Here is a 22958-nt window from a genome sequence, read left to right on the forward strand (position 1 = left end):
GAGAAGGGACTCTGTTTTTGTCCAGTCTGGAATGAGGGCACCAGGGGAATTTTTAAGAGGGGTGGAGGAGAAGTAGAAGTGCAATGTTTAATTTCAAATTCCGTCCGAGTTGCCAGGTTGGGTTTCTGGTGATAAGTTTGCCGGTGAGCCTGATAAACAGGTTGTGTAAGTGGGACAGAAACCCCTCTGTAATACGCAAAGCGATTTCTGGCACTGGGACACGCTTAATGTTTGCTCAGGTGCCAAGCTCTAAATATCTTCCTGTCTGACTTTCCTCAAGAGTGTGAGTGGAATATATTGGATTCTACCAAATGGAAGCTGCTTTGTAGGGTTTAGCTGGGCAACGTCCAAGTTGTAGTATTTGACTGAAAACACGCCAGTGTGAGACGTTACATTTTTAACGATTTTGAGGTGGAGGAATCATGTTGCCCAGAATATTAACAAGCTTTTCCCTTTGCCCCTGCTTCGGGAAGTGTACTCTTGTAATTTAAAAATAAAACCTTTCTTGGCTCCTGGTACAATGGAATGAATGGAGATTACAAGTCAGTCAGCGTCTGCTAAGAGAAAAGGTTCTGACTCTTAAGGGCACACTCGCACACGCACACACTCGCAAACATGCACACTCCCACACTCTCACACGCGCACACTCGCGTGTGCATACACACACACACACACACGCGCGCAATATCATAATCCACCTTTTCTCTTCACAGATGCTGATTAACTCGATGTTTTCATTGATGTTTAAGGAGCAGGCACAGACACAAGCCTCAATGCTATTATTGCGATGATCGCAGAACCACAGAATTGTTACAGTGCAGAAGGAGGCCATTTGGCCCGTTGTGTGTGTACTGGCTCTCCGAATGAGCAACTCAACTAGCTCTGTTCTCCCGCCTTCTCCCTGTAACCCCGCACATTCTTCCTTTCCCGATAACAGTTTAATTCCCTTTTGAATGCTTCAATTGGATCTATCTCCACCACGCTCTCAGGCAATGCATTCCAGACCCGAACCACTCACTGTGTGAAAAGGTTTTTCCTCATATCACTTTTGCTTCTTCACTGATTACTTTATATCTGTACCCTCTAGTTTCTAGATTCTCTCATACGAAACTAGACAGTACAGTGGTGTAGGATTATGTTACTGGGATTATTAATCCAGAGAATCTGAGTTCAAATTGCAACTTCACATTTTTATTTCAGTTTGAGAAAAAAAACCCAACCGGAAATAACACGCAAACATACAAAGTAGGAACAGGAGTAGGCCATTCGGCCCCTCAAGCCTGCTCTGCCGTTCAATAAGATCATGGCTGATCTGTTTGTTTCCACACTCCCATCTAACCCCGATAACCTTTGATTCCCTTGCCTAACAAGAATCTATCTACCCCTGCATTAAAAATATTCAGTGACCCCACCTCCACCACCTTCTGAGGCAGAGTGTTCCAAAGTCGCACAACCCTCTGAGAGAAAAAAATTCTCCTCATCTCTGTCCTAAAAGGGCGACCCCTAATTTTAATACAGTGCCCCCTAGTCCTGGACTCACCCACAAGAGGAAACATCCTTTCCACATCCACCTTGTCAAGGCCGTTCAGGATCTTGTATACTTCAATCAAATCACCCCTCACTCTTCTAAACTCCAGTGGAAACAAGCCCATTCTCTCCAACCTTTCCTCATAAGACAACCCACTCATTCCAGGTATCAATCTAGTAAACCTCCTCTGAACCGCCCCCAATATATTTACATCCTTCCTTAAATAAGGAGACCAAAACTGCACACAGTATTCGAGATGCGTTCGCACCAATGCCCTGTGTAACTGAAGCATAACATCCTTACTTTTATGTTCAATTCCTTTCGTAATAAAGGATAGCATTCCATTAACCTTCTTAATTACTTGCTATACCTGCATATTAACTTTTTGTGACTCAAGTACTAGAACACCTAGACCCCTCAGCACCTTGGAATTCTGCAGCTATTCTCCATTTAAGTAAAACTCTGCTTTTTTATTCTTCCTGCCAAAGTGAACAACTTCACATTTTCCCACATTACACTCCATCTGCCAACTGATCTATAACTGTCTGCAACCTCTTTATGTCTTCTTCACAACACACTTTCCTACCTATCTTTGTGTCATCTGGCTTAGTGGTGTTGTTGCTGGGCTAGTAACCCAGAGACCCAGGGTAACGCTCCGGGGACCCGGGTTCGAATCCTACCACAGCAGCCGGTGGAATTTGAACTCATACAAAGTCTCAAAAAAGGAATGACACCAGACGGACCACGCGGCATCGACCAGGGAATGGAAATGACTTCGGCAATCTCAGCCCTGTCGACCCTGCAAAGTCCTCCTTACCAACATCTGGGGGCTAGTGCCAAATTTGGAAGAGCTGTCTCATAGACTAGTCGAGCAACAGCCTGACATAGTCATCCTCCTCACACTATGATCCATTACAGATAGTGCCCCAGGCTCCACCATCACCATCCCTGGGTATGTCGTGTCCCACCAGCAGGACAGAGGTGACAGCACAGTGGGATACAGTCAGGAGGGAGTTGCCCTGGGAGTCCTCAACATTGACTCCGGACCCCATGAAGTCTCATGGCATCAGGTCAAACATGGGCAAGGAAATCTTCTGCTGATGACCACATACTTCCCTCCCTCAGCTGGTAAATCAGTGCTCCTCCATGTTGAACACCACTTGGAGGAAGCACTGAGGGCAACAAGGGCACAGAACGTTCTCTGGGTGGGGGACTTCAATGTCCATCACCGAGAGTGGCTTGGTAGCACCACCACACACTGAACTGGCCAAGTCCTAAAGGACATAGCTGCTAGACTAGGCCTGCAGCAGGTGGTGAAGGAACCAACAAGAGGGAAAAACATACTTGATCTCATCCTCACCAACCTGCCTGCCGCAGATGCATCTGTCCGTGACAGTATCGGTAGGAGTGACCACCACACAGTTGTTGTGGCGATGAAGTCTCACCTTCACATTGAGGATACCCTCCATCGTGCTGTGTGGCACTATCACCGTGTTAAATGGGATAGATTTTGAACAGATCTAGCAGCTCAAGACTGGGTAAACATGAGGCGCTGTGGGCCATCAGCAGCAGCATAATTGTACTTGAACACAATCTGTAACCTCATGGCCTGGCATATCCCCCACTCTACCATTACCATCAAGCCAGGGAATCAGTGCTGGTTCAATGAAGAGTGCAGTAGAGCATGCCAGGAGCAGCACCAGGCACACCTAAAAATGAGGCGTCAACCTGATGAAGCTATAACACAGGACTTGTGTGCCAAACAGCATAAGCAGCAAGTGACAGACAGAGCTAAGTGATTCCACAACCAACAGATCAGATCTAAGCTCTGCAGTCCTGCCACATCCAGTCGTGAATGGTGGTGAACAATTAAACAACTCACTGGAGGAGGAGGCTCCACAAATATCCCCATCCTCAATGATGGAGGAGCCCAGCTCATCAGTACAAAAGATAAGGCTGAAGCATTCGCAACAATCTTCAGCCAGAAGTGCCAAATGGATGATCCATCTTGGCCTCCTCCAGAGGTCCCCAGCATCACAGATGCCAGTCTTCAGCCAATTAGATTCACTCCACGTGATATCAAAAAAAGGCTAAAAGCACAGGATACTGCAAAGACTATGGGCCCTGACAATATTCCAGCAATAGTGCTGAAGATTTGTGCTTCAGAACATGCTGTACCCCTAGCCAAGCTGTTCCAGTACAGCTACAACACTGGCATCTACCCGGCTATGTGGAAAATTGCCCAGGTATGTCCTGTACACAAAAAACAGGACAAATCCAACCCGGCCGATTACTGCCCCATCGGTCTACTCTCGATCATCAGGAAAGTAATGGAAGGGGTCATCAACAGTGCTATCAAGCGGCACTTGCTTAGCCATAACCTGCTCACTGATGCCCAGTTTCGGTTCTGTCAGGGCCACTCAGGTCTTGACCTCATCACAGCCTTGGTTCAAACATGGACAAAAGAGCTGAACTCCCGAGGTGAGGTGAGAGTGACTGCCCTTGACATCAAGGCAGCATTTGACCAAGTATGGCATCAAGGAGCCCGAGCAAAACTGGAGTCAATGGGAATCAGGGGGAAAACTCTCCACTGGTTGGAGTCACACCTAGCACAAAGGAAGATGGTGGTGGTTGTTGGAGGTCAGTCACCTCAGCTCCAGGACATCACTGCAGTAGTGTCCTCGGCCCAACCATCTTCAGCTGCTTCATCAATGACCTTCCTTCCATCATAAGGTCAAAAGTGGGGATGTTCCCTGATGATTGCACAATGTTCAGCACCATTCGCGACTCCTCAGATACAGAAGCAGCCCATGTCCAAATGCAGCAAGACCTGGATAATATCCAGGCTTGGGCTAACAAGTTGCAAGTGCATACATGCAAATTAGGGCAGGAGTAGGCCACTCAGCCCCTCGAGCCTGCTCCGCCATTCAATAAGATCATGGCTGATCTGAATATAACCTCAACCCCACATTCCTGCCTACCCCCAATAACCATTCACCCCCTTGTTAATCAAGAATCTCTCTAGCTCTGCCTTAAAAATATTCAAAGACTCTGCTTCCACCGCCTTGTAAGGAAGAGAGTTCCAAAGACTCACAACCCTCTGAGAGAAAACATTTCTCCTCATCTCTGTCTTAAATGAGCGACCCCTTATTTTTAAACAGTGACTACCTAGTTCTAGATTCTTCCACAAGAGGAAACATCCTCTCCACATCCACCCTGTCAAGACTCCTCAGGATCTTAAAGGTTTCAATTAAGTCGCCTCTTAACACTTCTAAATTCCAGTGGATACAAGCCTAACCTGTCCAGCCTTTCCTCATAAGACAACCCACCCATTCCCGGTATTAGTCTAGTAAATATTCTCTGAACTGCTTCTAACGCATTTACATCTTTCTTTAAATAAGGAGACCAGTACTGTACACAATACTCCTGATGTGGTCTCACCAATGCCCTGTACAACTGAAGCATAACCTCCCTACTTTTATATTCAATTCCTCTCACAATAAATGATAACATTCTATTAGCTTTCCTAATTACCTGCTGTACCTGCATACTAACCTTTTGTGATTCATGCACTAGGACACCCAGATCCCTCGGAATCTCAGAGCTCTGCAATCTCTCACCATTTAGATAAGAAGCTTTTTTATTCTTCCTACCAAAATGAACAATTTCAGATTTTCCCACATTATGCTCCATTTGCCAGACCTTTTCCCACTCACTTAACCTGTTTATGTCACTTTGTATCCTCCTTACATCCTCTTCACAATTCACTTTCCTACCCATCTTTGTGTTGTCAGCAAATTTAGCCACGATTCCTTCGGTCCCTTCATCCAAGTCATTTATATAAATTGTAAAAAGTTGAGGCCCCAGCACTGATCCCTGTGGCACACCACTCGTCACATCCTGCCAACCACAAAAGGACACATTTATGCCAACTCCCTGTTTTCTGTTAGCTAACCAATCTTCTATCCATGTGTAACCCCTACACCATGAGATTTCATTTTCTGCAACAACCTTTGATGTGGCACTTTATCAAATGCCTTCTGGAAATCTAAGTACATCTACCGGTTCCCCTTTATCCACAGCACATGTGACTCCTTCAAAGAACTCCAATAAATTGGTTAAACACGATTTCCCTTTTACAAAACCATGTTGACTCTGCCTAATTGCCTTGAATTTTTCTAAGTGCCCTGTTATAGCATCTTTAATAATAGCTTCTAACATTTTCCCTAAGACCGATGTTAAGCTAACTGGCCTAGAGTTTCCTGCTTTCTGTCTCCCTCCCTTTTTGAATAAAGGAGTTATATTTGTTATTTTCCAATCTAATGGAACCTTCCCTGAATCTAGGGAATTTTGGAAAATTAAAACCAATGTATCAACTCTCTCACTAGCCACTTCATTCAAGGCCTTAGGGTGAAGTGAACCTAGACCTGGGGATTTGTCATCCCACAGACCCAATATTTGCTCGATACCACTTCCCTGGTGATTGTAATTTTCCCGAGTTCCTCCCTCCCTTCCATTTCCCAATTTACAGTTATTTCCGGGATGTTACTCGTGTCCTTCACAGTGAAGGCTGAAGCAAAATATTTGTTTAATTCATCTGCCATCTCCCTACTTTCCATTATCAATTCCCCAGACGCACCCTCTATAGGACCAACACGCACTTTATTAACTCTTTTCTTTTAAAAAAACCTGTACAAACTCTTAATATCCGTCTTTATATTAATAGCTAGCTTTCTTTCATACCCTAATTTTCCCCTCCTTATTAATCTTTTTGTCACTCTTTGCTGTTCTTTATATTCTTTCCAAACCTCTGACCTACCGCCCGTCTTTGCGTAATTAAACGCTTTTTCTTTAAGTTTGATACTGTCTTTAACTTTTTTTTAGTTAACCACGGATGGTGGGCCGTCCCCTTGGAATTTTTCTTTCTCATTGGAATGTATCTATTCTGTGTATTCTGAAATATCTTTTTAAATGTCTGTCACTGAACCTCTATTGACCTATCCCTTCACCTCATTTGCCAGTTCACTTAGCCAGCTCTGCTTTCGTGCCCTCATAATTCGTGCCCTTATTTAAGTTTAAAATACTAGTCTTGGACACACTCATTTCTCCCTCAAAATTAATGTAAAATTCAGAAATATTATGATTGTTGCTACCTAGGGGTGTCTCCACTAGGAGGTTATCAGTTAATCCTATCTCGTGGCTCAGTATCTGGTCTAGCATAGCCTGCTCTCTGGTTGGCTTCAGAACGTGCTGTTCTAAGAAACCAGCCCAAAAACATTCTATGAACTATGAACTCCTCACTTATGCTACCTTTGCCCATCTGATTTTTCAAGCCTATATATAGATTAAAATCCCCCATGATTATTGCTGTAGCTTTCTGGCAAGCTCCCATTATCTCTTCTCTTCTACTGTGTCGTTACAATTAGGATCGTGTACACCACTCCCACAAATGACTTCTTGTCTTCATCATCCCTCATCTCAACCCAAACTGCTTCCATATCCTGGTTTCCTGAACTTAGGTCATCCCTCTGCAATGTGCTAATACTGTCATTAATTAACAGAGCCACCCCTTCACCTTTTACTAACGTCCTGCCCTTCCTAAATGTCACGTACCCTTCAATATTCAGGTCCCAGTCTATGTCATCCTGTAGCCATGTCTCTGTAATGGCTATCAGATCATACTTATTTATTTCTATTGGCGCTATCAGTTCATCTGTTTTGTTTTGAATGCTATGTGAATTTAGATACAGGGCCTTTAGTATTATCCTTTTATTATTATTGTAGTGTCTAGCCTTATCTGCTGATTTACTCTTAGTGTTGCACCCTCTGTCCTCTCCTGTCATGGTCTGTTTATCATTTCCCATATTAATTGCTGTCTCACTTGCCTTGTCTCTACTCTTTGGTTTACCACATCTTCCAAATTCGATCCATTGTCCCCACTATTCAGTTTAAAACCCTCTCTACTTCCCCAGTTAGGCAGCTCACAAGGACACCAGCCCCAGCACGGTTCAGGTGTAGACCGTCCCAACAGTACAGATTCCACTTTCCCCAGTACTGGTACCAGTGCCCCACAAACCGGAACCCACTTCTCCCCCACCAGTCTTTGAGCCACTCATTCATTTCTCTAATCTTATTTGTCCTATGCCAATTTGCACGTGGCTCAGGTAATAATCCAGAAATTATTACCTTTGAGGTTCTGCTTCTTAATTTGGTCCTTAGCTCGTCATACTGACTAAACTGAGTCTCCTTCCTTATCCTGCCTAAGTGGCTGGTACCTACATGGACCATGACCACTGGATCCTCCCCCTCCCACTGCAAGTTCCTCTCCAGTCCTGAGCAGATGTCCCGAACTCTGGCACCGGGCAGGCAACAAAGCCATCTGGCCTTTCGCTCTTTGCTACAGAGAACAGTGTCAATCCCCCTTACCATACTCTCCTCTACTACCACTACATTCCTTTTTGCTCCCCCCACTTAAATGGCTTCCTGTACCACAGTGCCATGGTCAGTTTGCTCGTCCACCCTGCAGCCCGCACTCTCATCCAAACCAGCTGAGAGAACCTCAAACCTGTTGGACAATTTCAGAGGCTCAACACCCCTGCCCTCTGGGTCCCCCTTACCTGCCTCACTCGCAGTTGCACCCTCCTGTCCCTGGCCACTGGCCAAATCAGAAGACCCTATCCTAAGTGGTGTGACTGCCTCCTGGTATAAAGCATCCAGGTAACTTTCCCCCACCCTGATGTGTCGCAGTGTCTGCAGCTCGGCCTCCAGCTCAATGACTCTGAGCTGAAGTTCCTCAAGCTGCAAATAATTACCGCAGACGTGTTTGTTCTGGATCCCAATGTTATCCAGGAGCTCCCACATGCTGCCGCCTGGACACATCACCGCTCCTGCCGTCCTTAATGTATTTTAAATAATTACTTAGTTATATTAATCACTTATTTATGTTGCTTTCTTATATATTTTGTTAACTTTACCACCAAATTGTACACTAATTTAAACCTCAGGGATCGAATAGAACTTACCCACTTGCTGTGTATTCACCAAACAGCTAGCTGCTTCCCTTGTAGTAGAGCAAGAACCAATTCCTATGGGGGTGAGAAGGATAGAAAGGGGAAACGGACAACCCCTCCCCCTTCACCAAACTCCAGGGGAAGAATCTTCATGTCGGCGTGTGGGGGTGGGCCCCGCACGCCGATGCGTAAAATGATGCGGGGTGAGGCTGGGTGTGTGTCCCGATGTCACCGCGCGTCATTCAGACCTTTCGGTCAGCGGGCGCGCGCCAGCCGACTGTCAAAGGCCTGTTCAGGCCATTAGGAGAGCAATTTGAATTATTGACAGTGCTGCCCCATCTAACCTTAAGGTTGTCGGGGGCAGGGGAAGAGCCCAAGCGGCCTTCACATTTTTCAGGAAACCTCATCCACGGGCGGGATGAGGTTTCCTCAAGGTTTTATTAAATAAATAATTTTTTTTTTACACAGTTCATAAACATGTCCCAGCTCACGTGACACTGTCACACTCGAGGGGACATGTGTAAATAATTTTTAACTTTCTTTATTAGAAATTCTCAACATGTTCTCTATCTCCCTCCCCACCCCCTCCCCGCCCGCACAGTGAGTGCTGAGCGCTACCGGGCATGCCTCACACTGGACGGGCCTTAATTGGCCTGCCCACGCAAAATGGTGGCGCAGAGACGATCGCAGGCGGTGATCAGCCCTGTGCCCGCTCCCAACCAGCCCGCCTGACATGGGGAGAATCCTCCCCCAAGTCTTCACTCAGTTAGCCGGCTGCACTCCGTTTGCTGTAACATTCACACCACACAAGTGTCAGGCAATGGCCATCTCCAGCAAGAGAGAACCGAACCATCACCCTTTGATGTTCAATATCATTACCATCACTGAATCCCCACTATCAACATCCTGGGGGTTATCATTGACCAGAAACTAAACTGGACCAGCCATATAAATACTGTGGCTACAAGAGCAGGTCAGAGGCTAGGAATCCTAAGACGAGTAACTCACCTCCTGACTCCCCAAAGCCTGTCCACCATCTACAAGGCACAAGTCAGGAGTGTGATGGAATACTCCCCACTTGCCTGGATGAGTGCAGCTCCAACAACACTTTGGAAGCTTCACGCTGTCCAGGACAAAGCAGCCCCGCTTGATTGGCACCACATCCACAAACATTCACTCCCTCCACCACCGACGCACAGTAGCAGCAGTGTGTACCATTTACAAGATGCACTGCAGGAATTCACCAAGGCTCCTTAGACAGCACCTTCCAAACCCATGATCACTACCATGTAGAAGGACAAGGGCAGCAGATAGATGGGAACACCACCACCTGGAAGTTCCCCTCCAAGTCACTCACAACCCTGACTTGGAAATATATCACCGTTCCTTCACTGTCGCTGGGTCAAAATCCTGGAACTCCCTCCCTAACAGCACTGTGGGTGTACCTACACCATGTGGACTGCAGCGGTTCAAGAAGGCAGCTCACCACCACCTTCTCAAGGGTAATTAGGGATGGGGAATAAATGCTGACCCAGCCAGTGAAGCCCACATCTCGTAAATGAATTTAAAAAACTTCCCTCATTTAAGTAATTGATCTTCTTATGGTGTCCACGGACAGTCTATACATGGCCCAGCCAGAACTGGACACATTTTTGCGCCTTGTTGTTGAATTCGGCAAGATCTGCAACAGTGCAGGGTTCCTCTAGCGATAGGCATTGCAGGAGATGTTGCATAGTCTGTGGCTCAGTTACACATACACAAGTTGTCGGGCTGGTTGTATATCCCCATTTGCTTAGTGACACCTTTGAATGACCTACACCAGTCCTAAGTCTGTTAAGGCACTTCCAGGTTGCCCAGTTGCAATTAGCTCCTGGGGGAAGGCTTTCATCCGGTAGAATTTCCATCGCTGGGGGTTGTTCGAGACTGGCGAGCTGGTCTTTCCACAAGGCGATGTGGGCTTCAGATGGGGTTGATTGTAATGGAACAACACTGTTCATGAAGCTCTTCCTTGACTTTAGGCGGCTGGGTGTAGGTGTATGACCATGTAGAGGGTGCCTCTCATCTGATGTTTGACGGAGTCGCTCTTTCTTGCTGGCTACCGTTCTTCTTATATCAGGGGGAGCGATACCCACCAGGATATATAGGCTGTTGGTGTTTGTTGGTTTTAAACAACCTGTGATAAGTCGGCAGCTTGCATTCAGAAGGGCATCCATCTTCTTAGCATGAGTAGATCTTTCCCATGCAGGGCAGGCGTATTCGGCAGTGGCAAGTAATTGATGTAAATTGTAAAAAGTTGAGGCCCCAGCACAGGTTCCTGTGGGACTCCACTCGTCACATCCTGCCAATCAGAAAAAGACCCATTTATACATACTCTCTGTTCTCTGCCAGCCAGCCAGCCAATCTACTATCTATGCTGATATGTTACCCCCTACACCATGAGCTTTTATTTTCCACAATAACTTTTTATGTGGTACTTTATCAAATGCTTTCTGGAAATCCAAGTACGGCACATCTACAGGCTCCCCTTTATCAACTGCGCATATTACTTCTTCAAAAAAAACTTCAATAAATTGGTTAAACATGATTCCCCTTTCACAAAACCATGCTGACTGTTCCTGATTACCTTGAGTTTCTCCAAGGACCCAGCTATGACCTCCCTAATGATTGATTCTAACACCTTCCCCAAGACAGATGCCAAGCTAACTGGCCTGTCGTCTCCCACTTTCTACCCACTTCCCTCTTGAATAGAGGGGTTACATTTGGTTTCTCGTACAACTGAGTGGGTTGCTAGACCATTTCAGAGGGCAGTTGAGTGTCCACCACATTGCTGTGAGTCTGGAGTCACATGTGGGCCAGACCGGGTAAGGACAGCAGATTTCCTTCAAGGACATTACTGAACAAGTTGGGTTTTAGGACAAGCCAGTAGTTTCATGGTTATTAATGAAGAAGCATTTTATTCCAGATTTGTTCATTGCTGCTGATAAAAGACACATTTTGTGGAAGCTTTCGTCTTGCACTCATCAGGACAATTCACAAGAATACCAAATGTAAAGGGAACCACAATTTATACTTCATGAGAAGAGGGTGTTGATGGGTTGGCAAGTGGCCTGATTGGTAGAGGTGCTGCCATGGAGAAGGCACCAGTTAACTGATGACTGGCAGTTAACTGCCAAGCTTTGTTTAAATTCAAACCAGGCAGGTTGACTCTGATTAGTCAAGGGATTGCCCTGGGGAATAAAGCAGAGAATGGTTGTCCCTTATTTTGTTTAGTTGAAACAGGCGCAATGTATGTACATGTTCTTTCTGCAACAAAGGCCCTGTGTATTAATATATGTAGCTTCTAGCACGTGTAAGTGAGCCACACTACGAGCGCGACTGATAATCTTAAATTGGTTGTCAGTGTAATTCTTAGCGCACTCAGGATTGTTCAGCAAATGTTGTCCAATCGCAGAATCACATCTAATATTGGACAGTGTGTTTTGAGTTTTGCAAGCACGGGCTGGTTGGGTTTCGGTCTGTACCTGACCCATTGTGAACAGTGGCTGGGACATGCTGTTTGATACGGGTCCGCCAGTATTTGAGATGTACAGCCTACATATCTAGCATCACACTGGCACTGAAATTCATACACCACGTTAGTCATTTGTGTGATAGACAGAACGTCTTTTTTGGCTTGACGGCAGCATCCAGTTAGTGGCGAATACCACTCGTGTTGCTACTGCATAGTGGCAGCGTGAAACAGCTAGCTTGACCTTTTGCTCAGATTTTTGCCCTTCCAGGGTAATCTGAGGCAGACAGGGCACTTTTCCTCCCCCTAATCCCATCCCCAACTCAAGTCCTCTTTTATTTTTTCCTGGGAAACACCTCAGACAGTGGGTCACAGACATGTCCCCATTTTGATGTCAAAACTGGATGGAAGCTACGCAAAAGAGTTTGCACAGCACTCAGGGTGACTGTTCAACTCTCCTCCTCTTACCCAAGGTGCTGCCGACTCCTGCCAAGGTCCTCGGTCCCCGGGGATTTCCAGCAAGCCCCCACCTTACCATGGGATGGTTCCTCCTACCCCAGCCCCTAAATGAGGGTGTGCAGTGAGGAACAGCGAAGGTTCAAAAAGACTAGGGGGAGAATTTTTAGCTCGGAGGGCGGATGCGCGCCCGACCCGACCGAGCGTAAAATGACACGCGGCCCGCCCGCCGACAATTAAGAGGCCTGTTACGGCCATTAATAAGCAAACTGAGCGAAATATCTCACCGCCCGTCCAAACCTGACGGTCGGCGAGAAGGCCGTGCGGCCTGTGCGCTTTTCAGGAAACCTCGTCCGCTCGTGGGGCGAGGTTTCCAACAGCGAATAAAAAATAAAGTCAAAATTTTTTAAAAACTTAATTAATTAACGTGTCCCTGCTCACGTGACAGAGCGCCTACCTCTTGGTGACATCTCAATGATCTGTTTATACCCGGATCCCCCCCAGGAGAGGATTTTTCCCTCGTCGGGGAGGGCGGGAGTGGTGGGAAAGCCGCCCACCGCCCGCGATCGGGGGGCCGGACCTCGATTTCACGCCAATATAAGGCCCGCCCCAGTGTGAAACAGGAGCGGCAGCGCTGCCTGTGTGTGTGTGTGTGTGTGTGTGTGGGGGGGCCGGGGGGGTGGGGAGAGAGGAGGGGGAACGCAGTCTTGGCGTACGTGCGCCCGGGTGCACGTTAGCCAAGCTTCCCCCCTGAGGCACAGAGAGAGCTGCCTCGGGGAGACGAACAATTATCGAGGTAAAAAAAAATAAAGATTTTTAAAAAACCTTATAAAACATATCCCTCCCCCCACCTCACGTCGCATTTTTACTCCAGTTTCCATCCAGGGAATCCAGAAATCCCCGCGGTGGGTGGGCGGGGGAGATAAAATAAAAGAGAGACATCTGGGCCCTGGGATTTGATTTATTTTTTGGAGGGATGCTTTCAAGATGCTCGATTGCACTGGGAGCATTTTTTTGTCATGTCCTTCAGTCTGTGGAGGTCTGCAGCTCCCCGGGGGCAGCTGTCCTGCCTTGGCGGGGGGGGAACTCTCTCCCTCTCTCCCTCTCTCTCTCTCTCTCGAGAAGCGCTCACCCACGCTCCCCCTGCGCCCCCCCGACAGCGCCGAGCATTTTAACGTTAATTGGGCCAGCCAGCATGAAGTGACGGTCAGGGGGCCGATCGGGGGGCCGTCTCCCGTCCACCACCGAGCCCGCCGATGGCGCACGCACGCCCGGCGAACAACAAACTCAGGTCCTGGAGTCCCTGTGAGCAGCTCCCGGGAGCACACCGTAGGAAGGGGAATAATGACCTTGGAGGGAGCGGGGGTGTAGATTTACCAGGACGAGGCCTTCACTCGAAGGGATCAGATCGTGAGGAGGGCTGAAACAAAGCGGGGTTCTGTTCCCTGGAATTTCGAAGGTGAAGGGTTAGGGGGTAATTTGATCAAAGTTTACGAGGTGTTGAAGGTTAGATAGAGAGAAACTATTTCTGCGGGCGGAGAGCTTAGCACTGGCGTTGGTTCAATTTTTAAGGATCTCGTCCTTGGGTTTCATCCCCCCTTCACCTCTCCCACTTTCCAGATGGGATTTTATGGCCCCCCCCGCTCCCAGCTGCAGGATGTCCCAGTCCCACACGAAGTCAGGGGGCTTTTTAAACGGCTCCCCACGTTTCCTGGCCTCAGCACTGGGCGGTAAAACCTCGCCCTCGATCTCTGCGAGCTTCTCTATCCCCGCAGCCCTGCGAGATAATCTCTGCTCTTCCGGTTCCACCCCCTCCCCCTTGCACGTGCCCGATTTTAATCGTCCCAGCACTGGTGGCCACGCTTTCAGGTGTCTGAGCCCCAGACTTTGCGATTCCTTCCCTGACTCTCTTTTCCCCTTCAAGACGCTCATTGAGACCTACCGCCTGGACCGAGCTTTTGATGACCTAATCCTAACGTCCCCGTACGTAGCTCGGTGTCGAACTTTAGTCGATCGAGCTCCTGTGAAGAGTGTTTTGCCGCATTACAGGTGCTAAATAAACGCAGGCTGTTGTTATTGTTGCACAGAAACAGGCCATTCTGCCCATCTGGCACATGCTCATGTTTGTGCTCCACACAAACCTTCTCACACACTACTTACTTTATCCAATCCCATCACCATATCCTTTTTCTTCCCCTCAGGTACTCACCTTAAAGATGAAAACCTGAGGGGAATATTGGAAAAGCGTAAATTGTGGCGCGTGCCAGTCAAGGGTGCCGAATTTTAAAATAAGAAAGACTTGCATTGATACAGCGTTTTTCACAACCGCTTTACAGCCAACGAAGGAATGTTTGATGTGTAGTCACCCGGTGGCCAGTATGAGCGCGGTTATAGCTCCCACAAGCAGCAGTGAGATAACTAACCAGGTGATCTGTTTTTGTGGTGTGGGTTGAGGGTTGTTGGTTGGCTAGGACATCAAGGGGTGACTTCCCCTCCTTTACTTTGAAATAGTGCCCTGGGATCTTTTGCATTCACCTAAGCAGACAGATGGGCGGGGGGGGTGGGGGGCCCTCGGTTCAACGTCCCATTCGAAAGGCAGCACGTCCAACTGTGTGGCACTCCCTCAGTAGGGCACTGGAGTGCCAGCCTTGACTTTTGTGCCCAGGCCCTGGAGCGGGGCATGAAGCCAGAACCTGGCCAGAACTCAGGGGCAAGCGTGGTACCAACTGAGCCACAGCTGTAGTTGCAAAAACCACCCCAGTGTTTGTTATTCAAGGACAAGTGCCGTGGATCACTCCTAAACAGGTCTTGCCACCATCTTCTCTTGAAGGTAGCCCGGTCCTTTAAGGTGAATTACGTGGCAGGTACAGCACAGGCCATTCGGCCCAGCGGCTTCATACCAGCCGCACACGAGCATCCTCCCGACCCCCTCCCCTATTCCGTCTCACCGCAGCAACGCGGCCCGGCGTCGGTTTATATCTACAGGTTTGCAATAGCTGTTGAAAATGTATTTTTAAATCTAAAAAAGAAAAAAAAAAATCAAATGTTTTCTCATTTCCCTTGTTGGGGGACAACTTGACCAGTTTGACATCTCTGCTTTTCTTTCCACCCACCCACCACCCCCCACCCCGGCTTTCTCATCCAAGAAGAGGACATACCAGTGCATCAAATGTCAGATGATCTTTCAGTGTGAATGGGACATCCAGGTTCATGTGGCCAACCATATGATAGGTAAGCAGACCTGCCCTACGATGTTTGGCACACACTCTGCACACGGCGGCGCGCAGTTCGAGACGGCGACAATGTTCGGTTTCCTTTCAATTTGTTCTGACTTATTTCATTTATTTTTCTGTTGCTGAGAGGAGACCAAAAATACCAGCGGTTGCTTCTTTGTGAACTTTTCTATAGACCCGCTGTTGCTTGGCTTATTGGGACCCCCAACACCCAGAATGTCTCCCTCTCTTTCACCGGGCGCCCTTCCTAGAAATCAAAATGCACTAAAATAGTCAAGACTGGTTTTCGACAGGCGGTCTGTGGCACTGGTTTCCACGTGGATTGAGAAAGCAGATTAGCTCGAAGGGGTGCGTGTGCATGCCCTGGACATTGTAATTGGGGGATGATGAGGCTTCCTCTCCCCCCAGCCCCCACTTTCCCATTCATGATACCATCCCACTGTGGCGCTGTCGCTCACAGCCGTCCCTGTGCCCTGGTGAAAATGTTTAGCCTGCTGAACCCTGGGCCACGTGTCACAGCAGAATGCCAAGACAGTGTCACAGTAAACGGCGTGTGTGTGTTTATCGCTGGAATGAATAGCAAGTTCGAAGAGCCTGTGAGCATTCTCTGCTCACTCCAGTTGATAAGGCGTGTATTATTCCGAAGGCTTAGAAAGTAGATGTACTAACAGCACACTACAATTTTTAACTCTTCCCTCTTCCCCCACCACCCCCTCCATCCCCCCCACCACATACACACGCAGACAAACAGACTCGCGCTCTACCTCTCATTGGTAGGGATACAAACCCTCCAAAATTGTCCTGGAGTCCCAGGAATTGAAAAGACTCTTGGGCGCTCCCAGGAACAAAAAACACTCAGGAGAAAAATCGTAATTGCTTTAAATAAATTGTGGCTTTGTAAAGTTTTATTTGAACGCTTCTGTTTATAAAAATATTGGAGTTGATGAGAAAGACAGCTTTTGCGTGACAGTGAAGGATCACTCCATCAGGTAATGGGTAGTCTGTCACCTTCCTACTGGCGATGGGAAGAGGAGGCACTGGGAGGATTGGCGGGGGGGTGTGGGGGCAGGTTGGAACGAAGGGAGGAGATCGTGTGATGTGACACTTCCAGAAATACGTCTGACCAGAGTTGGCAGCTGGTGATCTTGTGACATGAGTGCGGCGAGAGTTCCCCATCTCGGCTTCAGTCTGTGTCTGTGCAGAATATGTTACCTAGCACTCAACAGTGCAATGGACTTTGCTAATCTGAAATGTACCATCTGAAAGGATGGTGGAAGTGGATTCCAATGGGGACTGTCAAACACTTGAAAAGAAAAAAAATTTGCAAGGCAATGGGGAGAGAGCAGGGGCGGGAGTAAGACTAATCAGATAGCTCCTCCAAAGAGCCAGTACAGGCACAATGGGCCGAATGTCACTCCTGCATTGTATCATTCTATAAAGTGCATACTTATAATCAGCATCTGAAACATCATCAGCAACTGGGAGCAAACAGACATCTATAAGAGGGCAGATACTGGTGAAAAGCTTTTCATGATGTATCTGGATTGGGCGATGTGCAGGTTTATATATTGTTATCACCTTGCCTCTTGCCCTACTAAAGGAATGCGCAGATGTGTGTGTGTGTGTGGTCAATTATGAAATACTTAACAGACGTGGCTTGTTGGCTCAGTTGGCTAGATGGCTAGCATACGGCTCAGATTAGTGCCAACTGCATGGGGTTCAACCCATGTCCTGGCAGAGGTAGACTTGGGGTCTGCCTCGTTGCTGTCCCATAACACCAAAAATTGCAGCACTATGTTTCGGTTCAAGCTATAATTGCCAAGGACCTGCTTTTTGGCAGAGAACATATCTGACTGTGGCCCCCAACTCCACATTCCCATCTACCCTAATATCCTTTGACTCCCTTGTCAGTCGAGAACCTATTCTAAAACAAAAATAAAAATACCTGGAAAAACTCAGCAGGTCCGACAGCATCTGTGGAGAGGAACACAGTTAACGTTTCGAGTCCGTGTGACTCTTCAACAGAAGGACCTATCTACCTCTGCCTTGAGAATATTCAATGACTCCTACTTCACTGATGTCTGGGGAAGAGAGCTCCCACGACCCTCTGAGGGAAAACATTTCTCCTCATCTCCGTCTTAAACGGGAGACCCCTTATTTTTAAACTGTGTCCCCCCCCCCGGTTCTAGTCTCTCCGACAAGGGGAAAAACCTGTCAAGCCCCCTCAGGTTCATCCATGATTCAATAAGATCGCCTTGAAGAGGAATACTTAGCATGCCTGGGCCGTAGACATATAATGAGCAATTCTAATTAAACTCATTGGGTGGTCGTCCTACAGGATTGGGCGGAACACCAGGTTTTGTTAACCTCAGTGGAGACTGAAATCGGAGGGTATGTAAAACGAGTGTTGCCCCCGATCCTGGTGATCTCCAGCCAGGATAAAATGACTCTCAGAATTTATTCTACCTTTGTCAATTATTTAATCGTGTGACCTTGCACTAGTGAAGCACCTCACCACACTCTTATCCATTTATCTATATTATACAGCTGTGCATTTTTCTTACTCAACTCTCCTGAACAACACAGTAATCATGTGAATGTTTACTGCAAATATCTTTCCTCTTTGCTCTCCCGCAGGGTTTTAATTTTTGTGGCCAGTGTAGGATTTTAACAGTAGCAGTTTTCACTGCCCAATAATCAGAGGACACAGATTTATTGATCATTGGCAAAATCACTGCAGAGGGGGAGATGAGGCGAATTCACTTGACCCAGCGAGTTGTTGTGATCTGGAACAGTGCGCTTGACAGGGCAGAGGAAGCAAGTTCAATAGGAACTTACAGAAAAGAATGGGATAACTCTTTGAGGTTGTAAAAATTTCCATGGCTATAGGGGAAAGAAGGAATGGGGGAATCACAGGATCTTCGCAGTGCAGAAGGAGGCCTTTCAGCCCATCGAGTCTACACTGGTTCGATGAACGAGCGTTCTACCTAATCCCTGTCTTATCCCCATACCCTTGCACATTCTTGGAATTGGATCACTCTTTCAAACAGCTGGCACAGATGGGCAGAATGGCCCCCTTCTGCACTGGGTGATTCTATGATTTTAAGTCCTCCCATTGCCCTGGAATGGAGAGAGTGAATAGACAAACCGTAGACATGTCACGGAATACATGTTATGTGCACCTGTCAAGTTTCTTATTTGTTAAGAGGATGTGGGATGTGTTGCCTATCCAAAAATTGCCCCTTGAGAAGGTGGTGGTGAGCTGCCTTCTTGAACCGCTGCAGCCCATGTGGTGTAGGTACATCCACAGTGCTGTTAGGGAGGGAGTTCCAGGATTTTGACCCAGCGACAGTGAAGGAACGGCCGATATATTTCCAAGTCAGGATGATGAGTTGCTTGGAGGGGAACTTCCAGGTGGTGGTGTTTCCATGTGTCTGCTGCCCTTGTCTTTCTAGATGGCAGTGATCATGGGTTTGGAAGGTGCTGACTAAGGAACCTTGGTGAATTCCTGCAGTGCATCTTGTATATGGTACACACTACTGCTACTGTGCGTCGGAGGTGGAGGGAATGATGGTTGAAGGCGCTGGATGGGGTGCCAGTCAAGCAGGCTGATTTGTTCTAGATGATGTCAAGCTTCTTGAACGCTGTTGGAGCTGCACTCATCTAGGCAAGTGGAGAGTATTCCATCACACTCCTGACTTGTGCCTTGTAGGTGGTGGACAGGCTTTGGGGAGTCAGGAGGTGAGTTACTCGATGCAGAATTCCCAGCCTCTGACCTGCTCCTGTAGCCTCAGTATTTATATGCTAGTCCAGTTCAGTTTCTGGTCAATAGTGTTGATATGATGTTGATAGTGGGGGATTCGCCAGTGATGGTAATGCCATTGAATGTCAAGGGGCAATGGTTAGATTCTGTCTTGTTGGAGATGGTCATTGCCTGATACTTGTGTGGCGTGAATGTTATTTGCCACTTGTCAGCCCAAGCCTGGATATTGTCCAAGTCTTACTGCATTTGGACATGGACTGCTTCAGTATCAGAGGAGTTGCGAATGGTGCTGAACATTGTGCAATCATCAGCGAACATCCCCACTTCTGACATTATGGAAGGAAGGTCATTGATGAAGCAGCTGAAGATGATTGGGCCTAGGACACTACCCTGAGGAACTCCTGCAGCGATGTCCTGGAGCTGAGATGACTGACCTCCAACAACCACAACCATCTTCCTTTTGTGCTAGGTATGACTCCAACCAGTGAAGGATTTTCCCCCTGATTCCTGTTGACTTTGCCGTGTGTAAACAGTAGAGTCATTAACATTCAGAAAGGATGGCTGGTTGGAGAAAATGGACTGAGAGCTGGAACTATCAGCATTGCAGCAATTACTTATTTCATTCCACCTTCATATGCAACGTTTTGAAGCTAAATCCGTAAATTGCATTTGCTGGAGAGGACGGGGCCGTTATTTAGGAAAAAAATAGACAGGAACAAAAAGTGCCTTCTGTTTCAAAAAAATGAGTGGAGTTAATCTGTGCGGTCACGCACTGTCTCAGATGTACTGTGTGTTCAGCGATAGAAAGGTAGTATCTTTCTTCCGTACTGTCCTGTACAATTAGAAAGTGACCTCTAATATAGCTTCAAACCTAATGTCTGACTCTGGTGGGTGTTATGGTTTCAACATGAGTCTAATTAGTGCTTTCTTCCTTTAAAACTTGATGTTACACCGTCTGACTAGTGAATCTACTTTACTGTTTGGGTCCGAGCAAAGCGTCGGAGCTGAGTTGTGCCAACAGCCTATGTGGAAATGCCATCACCGCTATCATTTCCAACCAGCAATTTCTGTCCCTTCATTCTTTGCTGCATGTACCCAGCCTCTTGTTTATTGCCTTTTGTTTTTTTTTTCTAAATATAAGGGACCTTTTCTTTTCCTGTTACTGAGCTTTAACTGTGACAATTATATATAATCCACTTTTTTTTTTCTTTTTTTTTACAAAAAAGAAATGTTCTTTGTAAAAAGCTACGAGCTGACAGGGGAGTTTTGGGGGCACCATTGCTCAATTGCCACCCAAGAATCTTCAAAACAATTCTGTCTGTGCCAACTTTAGGAGGGGACAGGCCAGGATTGGTGCTACAGCGTGGTATGGAAGGGGATTCTCGCAGTCCGAGACCATATAAAGGTAGACCTCTATCCATCTATCTATTGATCTGTCTCATCTTTCTGTGCATCTACCTGTCTTATCTGTTGAAGTTTGTTTAAGAGAGGAAGGAGTTATTCATGGGTTCGTTCTCCTAAAGAATCGCTTGGCCGTACGGAACTTGAATATTTACTGAAAGGAGAGGCATGTGGCCGCAGGTTTTTGTCTTGCACGCGTTAGGACAAATGCAAGAATGCCAAATTTCAAACGATCACAGCAATTTGTACCACAGGAGAAAAGGGTGCTGATTGGTTGACAAGTCAACTCTGATTGGCCGAGGTGTGCATTTATTGATATATACGTAGGGACCCATTCTCTGCAAACAAAAGGAATGTTTTCAAGTCCTTATATCTTTTTTGAATTACCCGGGAGCTTGGGGAGCCTGCTGTTCCCCATTTCTTTTTCTAATGCCTCCTCAAGCCTGTCCTGCATTTCAATTAGATCGTGTATCTGTATCCTAATTTCATTGACCCGCCTTGGTTCCATAACCCTTTGATACCATTACCCACCAAAAATCTATCAGTCTCAGCCTTGAAGTTCTCAATCTCCCCCACCACCAGCCCCCCAACAGCTTTTTGAAAGAGAGAGTTCCAGATTTAGGCTACCCTTTGTGTGAAGGAGTGCTTCCTGACCTCACCCCTGAATGGCCTGGTTCGAATCTTAAGGTTCTGCCCCCTTGTTCTGCCACAGCTCCCCCCCACCGCCAACCTCCCTCCCAAATAAGAGGAAATAGTTTCTCCCTATCAACTCCTTCAACTTTATACACCTCAATCAGGTTATACCTTAATCTTCAATACTGAAGGAAATACAAGCCTAGCCCATGCAATCTGTCCTTGTAATTTAACTGTTTTAGTTCTAGTACCACTCGAGTGAATAGTTGATTGAAAATAAAGGGTTAATGTTTTGAAGTGTTAGAAGGGTACTCAGACCAAACAGTTTGGTTATATCAGCATCATGAGTTGGAACTGGTCAGCTTGCGAAATTGGGATCGGGTTTCTAGATTATAGCATGATCACTTTTTTAATATAAGCAACATTACCTTTCTTTCATAGGATGGAACTATACAGCACAGGATGAGGCCATTCGGCCCATCATGCCTATGATAGGTTTTTGAAAGCGATAACCAATTAGTCTCACTCCCTCTGTTCTTTCCCCATAGCCCTGCAAATTACTCCTTTTCAACTATCTAATTCCCTTTTAAAAGCCACTATTGAATGTGCTTCGATCACTCATTCAGGCTCACAATTCTCCCCTCCTTAGCAATATTGACCTCCCCCTTCCCCCCCACACTTTTCTGTCAGATTCTTAAGACTCCATCTGAATTTGGATGGAATGTCCTAGTATAGGGAAATTAAGACTTCCACTAGTGTCAGCTAGTGTTTCTTTAAGTTCAGGCATCAACATATTCCCATCTAGTAATCTAGCTTAGCTGCCATGTATTGGAAGTAATCCAGTTCACCTCCAATATCTTCACCATTGACCACTTCAGTAAAGTTCCTGAGCTCATTTCGTTCATGTAGCTATTATGGGATCCTAAACATTGCAAATCGCAGTTCTTTAAGACACACATAGGTTAAGCGAGTGGAGTATAATGTGCGAACATGTGAGATCACTTTGCCAGGAAGAATAGAAAAGCAGAATATAGAGAGAGAGACTGCAGAACGCTACGATACAGAGGGATATGGGTGTCCTTGTATATCAACCACAAAATGTGTGCAAGTACAGCAAGTAATTAGAAGGCTAATGGAATGTTGGCCTTTACTGCAAGGGGGATGGAACATAAAAGTCAGGAAGTCTTGCTACAACTGTACAGGGCATTGGTGAGACCACAGCTGGAGTCCTGTGTTCAATTTTGGTCACTGTTCTTAAGGAGGGATATGCTTGCATTGGAACCAGTTCGGAGAAGGTTCATTTGGCTGATTCCTGGGCTGGTGGGGTTTGTCTTGTGAGGAAAGGTTGAGCAGAGTCACAGAACTTTAACGGCACACAAGGAAGCCATTCGGCCCATCATGTCTACCCCAGCTCTCCAAATGAGCA

The 22958-nt window shown here is 46.8% G+C and overlaps 1 protein-coding gene across 6 annotated transcripts in view; it reads left to right on the plus strand.

The window, feature by feature from the left end:
• znf521 (zinc finger protein 521) overlaps nucleotides 1–22958 on the plus strand; it is a 530556-nt gene that overhangs the window by 241478 nt on the left and 266120 nt on the right. For 3 of the 6 annotated variants that reach the window (XM_078541146.1, XM_078541151.1, XM_078541152.1), the window contains 2 exons: nucleotides 15649–15733; nucleotides 20832–20903. In XM_078541146.1, coding sequence (XP_078397272.1) covers nucleotides 15649–15733; nucleotides 20832–20903 — 157 coding nt within the window. The remainder of the gene's footprint in view (nucleotides 1–15648; nucleotides 15734–20831; nucleotides 20904–22958) is intronic. The other 3 variants (XM_078541147.1, XM_078541148.1, XM_078541149.1) reach the window with 3 other exon arrangements.

Source organism: Cetorhinus maximus, chromosome 4 (assembly GCF_964194155.1).
Source record: "Cetorhinus maximus chromosome 4, sCetMax3.hap1.1, whole genome shotgun sequence".
In the NCBI taxonomy this organism is placed as follows: domain Eukaryota; kingdom Metazoa; phylum Chordata; class Chondrichthyes; order Lamniformes; family Cetorhinidae; genus Cetorhinus; species Cetorhinus maximus.